The 12,705-nt window shown below is 43.3% G+C and overlaps 1 protein-coding gene across 1 annotated transcript in view; it reads left to right on the plus strand.

Annotated features, from left to right (window-relative positions):
• The window catches only part of OSBPL10 (oxysterol binding protein like 10), a 326,754-nt gene that overhangs the window by 92,219 nt on the left and 221,830 nt on the right, over positions 1-12,705 (plus strand). Inside the window, exon 3 of the mRNA XM_040246324.1 lies at positions 5,281-5,360. Within this exon, the coding sequence (XP_040102258.1) occupies positions 5,281-5,360 (80 nt within the window). The remainder of the gene's footprint in view (positions 1-5,280; positions 5,361-12,705) is intronic.

Genomic DNA, 12,705 nt, shown 5'->3' on the forward strand with positions numbered 1-12,705 from the left:
AAGCCAAAACATGAAACAGAAGCAGTATGGTAACACATTCAATAAAGACTTTAAAAATGGTCCACATCAAAAAATATATATAAAAAAATAACAAATCTTTTATTTTTTTAGAAAAGGGTCATGGTGCCCTCCACTCAGAGTTTCTCTAGAACCAGCTGTTAGTAAAGGCCCCTTCACTTGTACTTTATTTTGGGGGCTGCATAAAGCAACTCATGGGATGTTAGTTCCCTGAGCAGGGATTGAACCCAGACCCTCAGCAGTGGTAACGCTGGGTCGTAACCACTGGGCCACCAGAGAATTTGCCCTACTTGTACTTTATTTAACCCTCTGTGGCCCTAGAGCCTGGTAAAAAGCCAACTGGTGTTATTTCCTGTTGTCTACTGTCTCCCCTTCTCTTTGCTTCTTGAAAGCTAGGAGCCCAGCATTTGGCCACAACTGGAGTTACTAACTGGGGCTTCCCCAGGGGCTCAGCAGTAAAGAATTTGCCTGCAGTGTGAGAGATGCAGGAGCTACGGGTTTGATTCCTGGGTTGGAAAGATCCGCTGGAGGAGGGCATGGCAACCCACTCCAGTACTCTTGCCTGGATAATCCCATGGACAGAGGAACCTGGTGGGCTACAGTCCATAGCGTCACAACGAGTCGGACACAACTGAAGCAACTGAGCACACACACACAACACACACGGAAGAAGTAGCCACCATCCCCACCAAGGCATATCCACTGCACAGATTTTCAGATGGGCCACACTTGTCTGCAGTGATGTGTGATGTGATTTGATTGCTAGACCATTCTACCAGCATTCTGTCATAGGTGCATCGCCGGCAAAATAGTCGTCTTCTCATAGAATAACAAGACCGACCCCCAGATGTGCATTTATCACATGCACGTGCACACACACAGTCAGTGCTGTTAAGGTCTGAGGAAAGAAGTGTGTATTAAGTGCTGGGAGGTGGTTGGTGATCACACCTCTTCTGTGGGCTCAGCCATTCGGTCATGTCTGACTTTTTTGCAACCTCATGGACTATATAGCCTGCTAGGCTCCTCTGTCCATGGAGTTTCCCAGGCAAGCATACTGGAGTGGGTTGCCATTTCTTCCTCCGGGGGATCTTCCTGACCCAGGGATCAAATCCACGTCTCCTGCATTGCAGGTAGATTCTTAACCACAGAGCCACTGGGGAAACCCATGCCTTTTAACATATTTATTTAAGGGAAGGCTGAGTACAAAGAAAGGGCCCCTCATTCTTTGTGCTTGACCTGGGGGCTGGCGGTGGTGGGTTGGCCTTTGCAAAACCAGACAGGGCTTTGATTCCCCAGCTCAGAGCCCAGTGTTTGCTGACTTTCCTCCAGGCTTTGCTACCAAGGGGTAGGCTAAGCTGTGGTTCCTTTATTATATTTGTACTTTATTTACTTTTGACTGGAGAAGACTCTTGGACAGCAGGGAGATCACACCAGTCAGTCCTAAAGGAAATCAGTCCTGAATATTCGTTGGAAGGACTGATGCTGAAGCTCCAATACTTTGGCCACCTGATGCAAAGAGCTGACTCATTGGAAAAGACCCTGATGCTGGGAAAGATTGAGGGCAGGAGGAGAAGGAGAAGACAGAGGATGAGATGGTTGGATGGCATCACTGACTCGATGGACATGAATTTGAGCAAACTCCGAGATATAGTGAAGGACAGGGAAGCCTGGTGTGCTGCAGTCTGTGAGTTGCTGCAGTGAGTCGGACATGACTTAGCAACTGAACAACAACTTTTGATCAAGCCACAAGGCTTGTAGGGTATTAGTTCCCCGACTAGGGATTGAACCCAGGCCCTTGGCAGTGAAAGCTCAGAGTCCTAATCACTGGACCACCAGAGAATTCCCTCAGGTTCCTTTATTATCTGTATACAAGTCATATCCCAGGATCTGTTAAAAAAAAATCCCCAAAACTTGTGAAATAAAAATGCATTTAGTTGAAGAAAGTTTTTCAGTTTTGGGGAACCATGAGAAGAATCATGTTTTCTTTGGAGATTCACACAGTGCATGTCCTGCGTTTATATGGTCTCTGGTTTTGCTTTGCTGTTTATTGGTTAATAAATTGTCAAAGCAGAAACAATCACAGGTGAAAAACTTAATAGCTTTCCCTCCCCCCAACCCAGGGCTGTCAGGGTTTATAAAAATGACACAACTCCATACAGAAGAACAGTCTAACCAGTTTGCCAATGGAGACATCTTTTTGCATTTTAGTTGTTATTCTCTAGATTATCAAGCCCCAAACTTTTTTTTTTTAGGATAGTTTTTAATAGCAAACATCAAAGTTTTATTATCTGCATGAACTAATCATAAGGGCTAAATTTAGCTTGAAGTTATCCACTACAGCAAATGCAGGATACATTTCCGCTGCTTTCTGGCTGGTCCTTAGTCCATCCCCCAAGGATCTGGGCATCGATTTTCTCATTTCACATCTCGCTACACGTAGAGATGAATCTTGATGTTAATAGATGCACAGCTTTGAGGAATGTTTTTGGGGCAGAGCCTTTGGGTACTGCCACAAACCAGCAATGTTTCTGAGGAAAATGACTCTAGTTTTTGCAAAAATCCTTTTTTCTTTGGAGTTGAGGTTCACCGGGTCTACACTTCCAGATTTCTTTACCTGAAGCTGTGTTTTACTGACAAATGACACTGAGGTTCATTTTTGTAAAAAGTACAGACTTATAGGGGAATCATTCTGTTTTCTGCATAGAAAATGTTTTCAACATTTATGCAGTATTCTTTTAAAATATGTATGCAGTGAGTTATGCAATTAAATTAATTTGGATTTTATGAGACCCTGTTATGTATCCATGGTCTTTTAAGAAAATGAGTTTGTATATTTGAGAGATGAGGCTGTAGATGGAAGACTGTGACGATGCAGTTGACTTGTCCTTAAGTCTCTTTAGGGGACAATTGAGGGTCTCTGAGGCAGCATTTGGTACCTCGTTCTGTCCAATCATAGTAACCCTTGAGAACACATATTAAAATGATAATTCAGCTGAATGCTTATTTTGCAAAGGCTGATAACTCCACAGGACAACTTCAGTAGATAGCAGAGGGGTCCTGAGACACTGCACTCTGATCTTCCTCTTAGCCACGTGTGGCGGCAGCATTAAAAACAATCATGTTTGGTCTTCTCTGCTGCTTTTTAAAGAAGTAAAAAATACTTCTGCACAGTAGGTTAAAAACTGGCCAAATTGTTCTTAAGCATGTCAGAATACATTATTAACATGGTGTAAGAGGGAATTTGGGGGTTTCTTCTTCAGAGAAACCTTCCTTAAGCATTTGTCCTAGGACTATATTAGGTACCCCACTATATAATGAAGCAAGGTGTGTGTGTGTCGGGGGGTTGTCTCTTCATTTCTGGGCTTCCCAAGTGGCTCAGTGGTAAATCCACCTACCAGTGTAGGAGGCACAAGAGAAGCAGGTTCGGTTCCTGGGTCAGAAAGATCTCCTGCAGTAGGAAATGGCAACCCACTCCAGTATTCTTGCCTGGAAAATCCCACAGACAGAGGAGCCTGATGGGCTACAGTCCATGGGTCAAAGAGAGACATGACTGGGTGACTGAACACGCCCACATGCCCACTTTTCATTCTGTTTATTGTTTCCTTTACTGTGCAAAACCTTTTGAGTTTAAGTCCCATTTATTTTTGTTTTTGTTTCCATTATTCTGGGAGGAAAAAGGTCTTGCTGTGATTTGTATCAGAGAGTGTGCTGCTTCTGTTTTCCTCTAGAAGTTTTATCGTCTCCAGTCTCCCATTTAGGTCTTTAACCCATTTTGAGCTTATCTTTGTGTATGGTGTTAAAAGAATGGTCTAATTTCATTTTTTTTTACAGGTAATTGTCTGGTTTTCCCAGCACCATTTGTTGAAGAAACTCTTTCCAGCTTTAATGTAGACTTGCCTTCTTTGTCATAGATTATTTGACCATAGATGTATGGTTTAAGGCATTTTTTAAAAAAAAATTTGACTGTGCCAAGTCTTAGTTGTGGCATGTGGGGGTCTAGTTCCCTGACCCGGGGATTGAGTTTGGGCCCCCTGCATTGTGAGCACAGAGTCTTAGCCACTGGACCACCCGGGAAGTCCCAGGTTGAGATGTTTTAACAGGGCATCTTTGCAGCCACTTAGACATGCCCCACCAAAAAGCAAATTCCACCTCTTACCCTCTTCTAATGACAAGAAATCTTATTCATTTTTCTTCTGCTTGAAATTTCTGAGTTTGTTGTTTATTAGTTGAAAATGCCTGGAGGATCCCAGGGATGGCGGAGCCTGGTGGGCTGCCGTCTGTGGGGTCACACAGAGTTGGACAGGACTGAAGCGACTTAGCAGCAGCAGCAGTTGAAGAGAGATGTTTAAAAAAATGTGTTAGGGTAATAGAAATGCTACAGTGTGGATGAACCTCAAAAACTGTTAAGCTAAGTAAAATAAGGCAGTCACAAAAACCACATATGCATGATACCATTCATATGGAATGTCTAGAACAGGCAGATCTCCGAGACAGAAAGCAGATTAGCAGTTAAGGGGGTGAGAGGAGAGAGATGGGAAAAGACCGATGATGGGAACAGGATTCTTTGAGGGATCCTGAAAATATTTTAAGCCAAGATTGTGGTCACAGTTGTACTATTCTGTAAATATATTCATACTCAAAATCACTCCATACTAAAAACAGGTGAATTTTACGTATGTAAATTCTATCTCAGTAAAGCTGTTTAAAGATCTGTTAGAAATTTAAAAATACCTATTTGTTTACTTAACTGTGTTGGGTCTTAGTTGTGGCATGGGGGATCTAGTTCCCTGACCAGTGATCGAACCCCAGCCCCCTGCATTGGGAGCCTGGAGTCTTAGCCACTGGACCACCTTAGAAATTTTTGTAAAAATAATAAAGGTGTACTGATTCAGCTCAGTTCAATTGCTCAGTTGTGTCTGACTGTTAGAGGCCAGGCTTCCCTGTCCATCACCAACTCCCAGGGTAATGTACTGATTCCTTTTGGAGAAATTGATCTGTATAGATAGGCTCAGTGAAGTCCATCCAGGAAAATGAAATTCTGAAAATGCCTTTAAGTTTCTCAATAGAACTGTAGAAGTTTCTTTAAAAAGAGAGGGGGAGATTTTTGGTTAAGACTTGGTGTCTGCTGTTTTTTGCCATGAGTACAATCTATGTTTGCCTTGCCTTCCTTCATCTCCAGGCCCCCAAGCCCTCAGGTGTGTGAGGAAACAGGTTGGATGTGTTTTGGCTCAATTGCTACAAGCCTTTGTTTCTCTATTTCAGCTGCTGATGCAAAAGAAAAACAGTTCTGGGTGACTCAGCTTCGAGCTTGTGCCAAATACCACATGGAGACGAATTCGAAGGTAAGTAACTCCACAAATGGGGGGGGGGGGTACTGGGGGCAGGTTGCCCCAGCTAGGATGGCTCCACTTCAGCCCAGGATCGGCTTCTTTGGGAAGCTGTTTTCCATATTATCTTTAAAGTTCACCACCGTTAGGAATTCATACTTGTCCCGTGACATTTACACTGAAAGCCGAGAGACAAGTGGGAGGATTTGCTTATACGTAGAGTGAGGAGGCAGGCATACACTTGATGGGAGCTGATTCTGGAAAGACACTTCCAGAGCTTCCTGTGTTGTCCGTTTAGGCAGCCGGTCGTTGGTCTGCAGAGAACTTGAGCAGGTGGTTTCACTGTGGCAGCAGAGGAGTCCGGTTTACTGTTCACGAAGACTCGTTGTCTCAGATCCTTAAATAAGATGAGGCCCCAGATTGTCGAGGCGCTTGTGCCTCTGAGTGTGTCTGCATGTTCTCGGGCACTTCGGCATCCAAGTGGGACTTAGTTTCTCTTCAGGATTCAGTCTGAGATCTTGGGTCAGATGTGCAGGGTGTAGGAGGTAGGAGACAGGCATTCTCAGGGATTATTCAGAGGCTCTCCTGTCACTAAGTACAGAAAATAAGTCAGAGAAAGTAAACCATCTGATGTTGCTTATGCGTGCGTGCTATTGCTTCCGTCGTCCGACTCTGCAGCCCCAGGGACTGCAGCCCGCCAGGCTTCTCTGTCCATGGGATTCTCCAGGCAAGAATACAGGCGTGGGGTGCCATGGTGCCCTCCACGGGGTCTTCCCCGACCCAGGGATCAGACCAACATTTCTTAGGTCTCCTGCGTTGGCAGGCGGGTTCTTTACCGCTAGTGCCACCTGGGAAGCCGGATAGTGCTTATATGTAGAATCTAAGAAATAACACAAATGAATATATGTACAAAACAGAAACAAACGGACTTGGAAGACAAACTTGGGGTTACCGAAGGACAGAGGGGAAGGGATATATTAGAAGTATGGGATTAAGAGAGATAAACATATGCATAAAGCAGATGAGCAACAAGGATTTACTGTGTAGTGCAGGGAATTCAGTGTCTTGTCATAACCTAAATGGAATATAATCTGAAAAAGTCACTTTGCTGTACACCTGAAACGAACACAATATTGTAAATCAACTATATTTCAATTAAAATGTATAAAAAATAATTGCCCGATGAATTTATTCAGGGCAGGAAATATTTGTTAAAATTACTATTCAAAGGGCTACCCCTTTTATATCATAAGTTCAAGCTTAGTTATGATATTCAGTTGCAGTCTTTTTCTGTATTCCATGCATCTGATAGGAAGACCCACGCTTACAACTTCTTAGGATTCCATTGCTTGTAACCTGTCTGCTTGTGGAAATGTCTTGTATAGGTATACCTCTGTTCTGCCTCCAAATACAACCTGAAATGATTTCTTCACAACGATTTGTTCATTTTTTTCTTTCTTCTCCTTGACTTGCTTACTACAGTTGCACTCACTGTAATGCCTTTAGACTTGCCCCCACTGGTGTCTGGGTAACCACAAGGAGGGCCGCTTCTCTTTTAAAAAATGTATTTGATTGAAGGATAGTTGATTTACAGTGTTGTGTTAATTTCTGCTCTGCAGCAAAGCGATTCAATTATATATGCATTCTTTTCCATATTCTTTCCCATTATGGTTTATCACAGGATACTGAATATAGTTCCCTGTGCTATACAGTAGGACAGTTTTTGTTTAGCCATCTATATATAATAGTTCGCATCTGCTAATCTCAAACTGCCCATCCTTCCCTCTCCCACTCCCTACCCCTTGGCAACCGCAAGGCCAGTCTCATGTCTGTGAGTCTGTTTCTGCTTTGTAGATAAGTTCATTTATGTCACATTTTACATTCCACCTCTGTGATATCGTATGGTATTTGTCTTTGTCCGCCTGACTTCACTTCGTATGATCATCTCTGGTTCCACCCATGCTGCTGCCAATGGTATCAGTCATTCTTTTTTTTTTTTTCAGTCATTCTTTTTTATGACTGAGTCATATTCCTGTGTGTGTGTGTGTGTGCACGAACGCACACACACATATTCTTCATCCATTTATCTGTTTAGAGACACTTGCATTGCTTCCATATCTTGGCTGTTGGGAATAGTACTGCTGTGAACACTGGGGTGCATATGTCTTTTTGAATTATGGTTTTGTCTGGATATACAGTAGGGCCCCACTTTTAAAGCTTTTCTCCCTCTGGCCTTCTTTATTCTCTAGGAATCACAGTAGGCATTCTGGGCATTTCATCAATATTTTATAAATACCTCGGCAGAGCAGTATAAAATTTGCTTTTTCTATGTATCGTTTTACTATTTGTAAAATAGAACAGAAGGGGATAAGATACAAAGGACGCATCTTTACCTGTTGCTCATTGGAGTTGACTGTTCTTGGTGAATCAGTGTAGAAAATTTAGGTGTGTGTTAGTATGCGTGTTTGGATCTGTAGCTCTCAGATGTTAAGAACCTCAGGTGTTTTTATGCAGCTGTTCTATGTTTTGTTCTTTTCATTTCCTAATATATCTTGGAGATTTTCCCCTACTGGCTATCTGCATCTGCTGCACTCTTGTTAGGATGGCCAGATGCTGTCCTGAGGGGTGGGTGTCAGAGCTTTAAGCCCATCACTGATGGGTGCTTAATTTGATTGTGGTTGTTGTACATGACGCTGTAATAAACGTCTTTGGACACTCATCTTCTAGTGCCTCTAGAGGTGTATGTCTGTGAATTTATATCAGTGGAAGTACTGGGTCATGGAGAATATGTCTTCTAAATTTTCATGCTGTTGCTGCTGCTGCTAAGTCGCTTCAGTCGTGTCCGACTCTGTGCGACCCCATAGATGGCAGCCCACCAGGCTCCTCCATCCCTGGGATTCTCCAGGCAAGAACACTGGAGTGGGTTGCCATTTCCTTCTCCAATGCATGAAAGTGAAAAGTGAAAGTGAAGTCGCTCAGTCGTGTCCGACTCTTAGCGACCCCATGGACTGCAGCCTACCAGGCTCCTCCGTCCATGGGATTTTCCAGGCAAGAGTACTGGGGTGGGGTGCCACTGCCTTCTCCCTAAATTTTCATAGTCATTGCTAAATTGTCTTCTTCAAAAGTTATCCTGATTTGCACTTCCATCCGTTCTGTGTGTAAGGATGTTTCTTCCCCCTTTCACTAACCATAGCTCTCACAAGCATTGAGTTTTTGATAGTCTCACAGATTAAAAAAAAATGGAACCTCATGACTTTCATTTTCACTTCTAAAATCATGACTGGAGCTAGTATATTTTCAGGTGTTTACTGGCCACTTGTGTTTCTTTTATGTAAACTGCCTATTTATACCCTTCACCCATTTTTCTGTTGAATTTGTCTTTTCTTCTTGATTTGCAGTAGCTGTATATGTGTTAAGTCTATTTGTCCTTTGCCTGTCATTTGTACTAAGTATTTTCCCCAGTAGGTAATCTGTAGTTTGACTTTGAATACATTCTTTTGCTATGTAGAATATTTTTGTAGTCAAATTTACAAACATTTTCATTTTGGGGTTTTGAATTTGCATTGTGTTTTGAAAGAGCTTCTCTGTTCCAAAATTAAGAAAACATTCTTCAGTTTTCTTCCAGTGAATTTATAATTTAATTATCATGTGTAAACAATGGATTCTTCTGGAATTTATTCTGGGTGTAAGAATTGAGGTGGGAAAACCAGTTTTAAGTGTGATGATGTTTTGAGAGATCACTGCAGACCCAGTGTTAGTAGAAATAAGAGAATCTGAAGATTTTCTGAAGGAGTAGCTTTAAGAATCTGGATTGATCTGTTAACATTAAAACCCAAATAAACAATAAATTAGAAGTTAGGGCCTGTAGGATTCCTGACTTGAGAACTGGAGAGAAGATACGCCATCACTTCTCATTTATAGCATAGCAACTGGGATCAATTAGGGAAGAATCATTTTTAAATTGTGACCAGACCTTGTAATGCAGCAGAAGTATGATCAAGTCCAAGTCTGCTCAAGCAGAAACAGTGAAAATTAACTAAGGCTTGAGGTGAATATCAACTTCATAACCGGTTCACTGAAGGATGGCTGTTGAATTTGTGTTGTGCTTGCTGGGAATGCAGGTTAAACCTTCCCTTCCCTGGTTCCTCTCATCCTCTCTGAGAACACTCTCCATACAGCTGCTTGGAATTTTACCTTTAAAAACAAATACTGTGGGACTTCCCTGGTGGTCCAGTGGGTAAGACTTTGCCTTCCAGTGTAGGCGGTGTGGGTTTGATCCCTGGTTCAGGAAGCTAAGATCCCACATGCCAGGGACATAGAACATGTACACCCGTGGCAGATTTATATCAATGTATGGCAAAACCAATACAATATTGTAAAGTAATTAGCCTCCAAAAAATAAATTAATTAATTTTATAAAAAGAACATAAAAAAGAAACCAGAACATAAAACAGAAGCAATATTGTAACAGATTCAATAAAAATGGTCTTTAGAAATGGTCTACATGAAAAGAAAACCCACTTAAAAACACTTCACCTGATATCATGTATTAATGCATGTATATGGGATCTAGAAAAATGGTTTAGATGATCTTATTTGCAAAGCAGAAATAGAGGCAGACGTAGAGGACAGAGGTATGGACACCAAGGGGTGGGTGGGGCGTGGGAGGAAGTGGCAGGTGGGATTGACATATATACATTATTGATACTGTGTGTAAAATAGCTAACTAATGAGAACCTACTGTACAGCACAGCGAACTCCACTCAGTGCTCTGTGGGGACTTACGTGGGGAGGAAATCCGGAAAAGGGGGATATATGTGTACGTGAGGCTGATTCACTTTGCTGTAGAGCAGAAAGTAACATAACGTTGTAAAGCAACTATACGCTAATAAAATTTTTTAAAAGCTTTTTTGATTTAGAATCAACTGTTGCCTGGAACAGATATTTAGGGAGATGAAGTAGGGTTATCATTCAGACTCAACCTGGTGAGAGTGTTGAGAGAAATCGTATTTATTTGGGACTGCTCAGGGCTTTAAGGATGACCAATCTAGCCCTAGGCGCTTGGACAAGCTCCTCAGAGACAACAGGTGTGTTTTTGATGCATTTGAGAGTGTGTACCTGCTTTCCCATAGGCTGTGTTCTTTTCAGAGGGTCACACAGAGAACTTAGGCTCCTTCAAAATCAACAGAAGCAGATATTGGAGGGTGGGGTGGTGTGTTAGGGGAACTTATGAATAATACAGATTCCAGGTTACTTTGCCCTGTGTGGGAAGTGGGATGATGAGGACAACAGCCAAGCCATTGAAAAGTGTTTAAAAGAAAATCAGATTTTGAAGGTTGTAGTTTTACTAGCTTTCATTCTGGCCAGGTAAGGGAATTTTCAGAGGCTCAACTTGATGGAAACTTAAGGTATTTAATACTTCTTTGGCTTTCCTCATCCAGACATGGAAGGTGTATCCGCTTGTGGGGGTGACCCATAGATTAGGTTCGTGAGTCTCCTCTGATGCTAACTGGACGTTAGTACCAGGGCCACTCACTAGTGGTAAAGAACCTGCTTGCCAGTACAGGAGACTCAAGGTACATGGGTTCGATCCCTGGGTTGAGAAGATCCTCTGGAAAAGGGAATGACAACACACTGTAGTATTCTTCTCTGGAGAATCCCATGGACAGAAGAGCCTGCCGGGCTACAGTCCATAGGGTTGCAAAGAATCGGACATGACTGAACCGACTGAGCGCACACACACCAGCTCCCTTACCTTTCGGCTCCGAAAGGATGAACATGTGACAGGAGGTGAAGGTTCTCGCTGCCTCTGAAGTCGAACCTCCAACCACCCCCACAGCAGGCAGAGAGAGAGGGTGTGGGGTTCAAACTCTGGGGGTGCCCAGGGCTCCCTTTATGCTCAGCTGCCTCCTTTCTGAGCAGCGCCCCCATCCCCACCAGAAACATACTCCTGTTACAAGTTCACTGCTGACAGCTTGTGAAGGCATCTTTCCCCCTGTACATTTTTTAAAAAATCTGTGAATGTTTCCTATACACAATGCCAAACATTCAGAAGATAGGAAAGAATAAGGAAGGAAAAAAAATCGCCCCCAATCCTGGCTGCAGACCTAATCTCTGATGATACTGTTTGGGTGTGTTATCTTTCCAGACCCTTTTCTCCGCAGGGACATAGCTGTCGCGTGGCTCCATGTGTGGGGCCAAGCTTCCAGTCTTTTCCATACATGCCTGTGCACACAAAGCGCATCGCCTCTCCTGAGGATGGACTCTGAGACCAGGCTTTGTCCATGGGTCTGTCCTCTGTGTCTGGGCTGGTTTGTCTTTACAGTGACTGTACAAGGTCCTGAACTTGACCTGTGTCTCAGAGCATTTCTAGGTACTTCCTTTTATTATCGTCCTGTCACTTGGCATTCCTTATTCGTTTTCCTGCTGTTGTTTAGGTCCAGATGGAAACTTGAGGAAACAAGGGAAGTCTTTTTTTAAAAAAATATTTGCAGAGTATATATCTTTTATTTATTAATTTGGCTGTGTTGAGTCTCTGTTGTGACCCTTGGGAGATTTGTTGCATCCTGTGGGATCTTCCCTGGAGTTGTGTGGACTCCAGAGTGCGTGGGCTCAGGAGCTGCGGTGCGCAGGGTTTAGTCGCGCGCATGGCATGTGGGATCTTACCTTTCCCAGCCAGGGATCGAGCCGGCATCCTCAGCATTAGAGGGCGGATTCCTTTTACTTTAAGATTTGTTTATTTTGGGCTGTTTCCCAGTAGCAGCAAGCATCTGCCCTCTAGTTGGGGTGCTCGGGCTCCTCACTGCGCTGGCTTCTCTTGTTGCAGAGCACCGGCTCAACTGTTGCGGCGCGTGGGCTTGGTTGCTCCATGGCATGTGGGATCTTCCCGGACCAGAAATCAAGCCCATGTCTCCTGCCTTCTTGGCAAGTGGAATCTTAACCACTGGGCCACCAGCAAAGGCCCAACAAGGGAAATCTTGCCTGAGATGGATCCACCTAAAAAACATGGAAAATGTAACTAAAAAATCTATGGGGATATTAAGTAAGGAAAAGTAGATATTTGGGGGCATTTGAAGTAGTTCATACTATTGTATTTGAAGCCCTTTCTTTGGGTCACAAGGCCCAGTTCTGGCTCCATCCTCGCATTACTATTTACGGCTCCAATGATCTGGTTCCCAGGCTGACTTCCGCGAGCAGACCCCAGCCAACACATCCCCTCAGGGATGCAGCAGATCCTAGGAAATTTTATCTGGTAACGTTTCAAGACACTGGTGAGATCAGATAGGTACATGGATAGGCCTCCTCACCCTTGCTACCATACCATCTACCATAGGTTTGAAGACACTGGTGAGATCAGATA

Source organism: Oryx dammah, unplaced genomic scaffold (assembly GCF_014754425.2).
Source record: "Oryx dammah isolate SB20612 unplaced genomic scaffold, SCBI_Odam_1.1 HiC_scaffold_9, whole genome shotgun sequence".
Taxonomy (NCBI): domain Eukaryota; kingdom Metazoa; phylum Chordata; class Mammalia; order Artiodactyla; family Bovidae; genus Oryx; species Oryx dammah.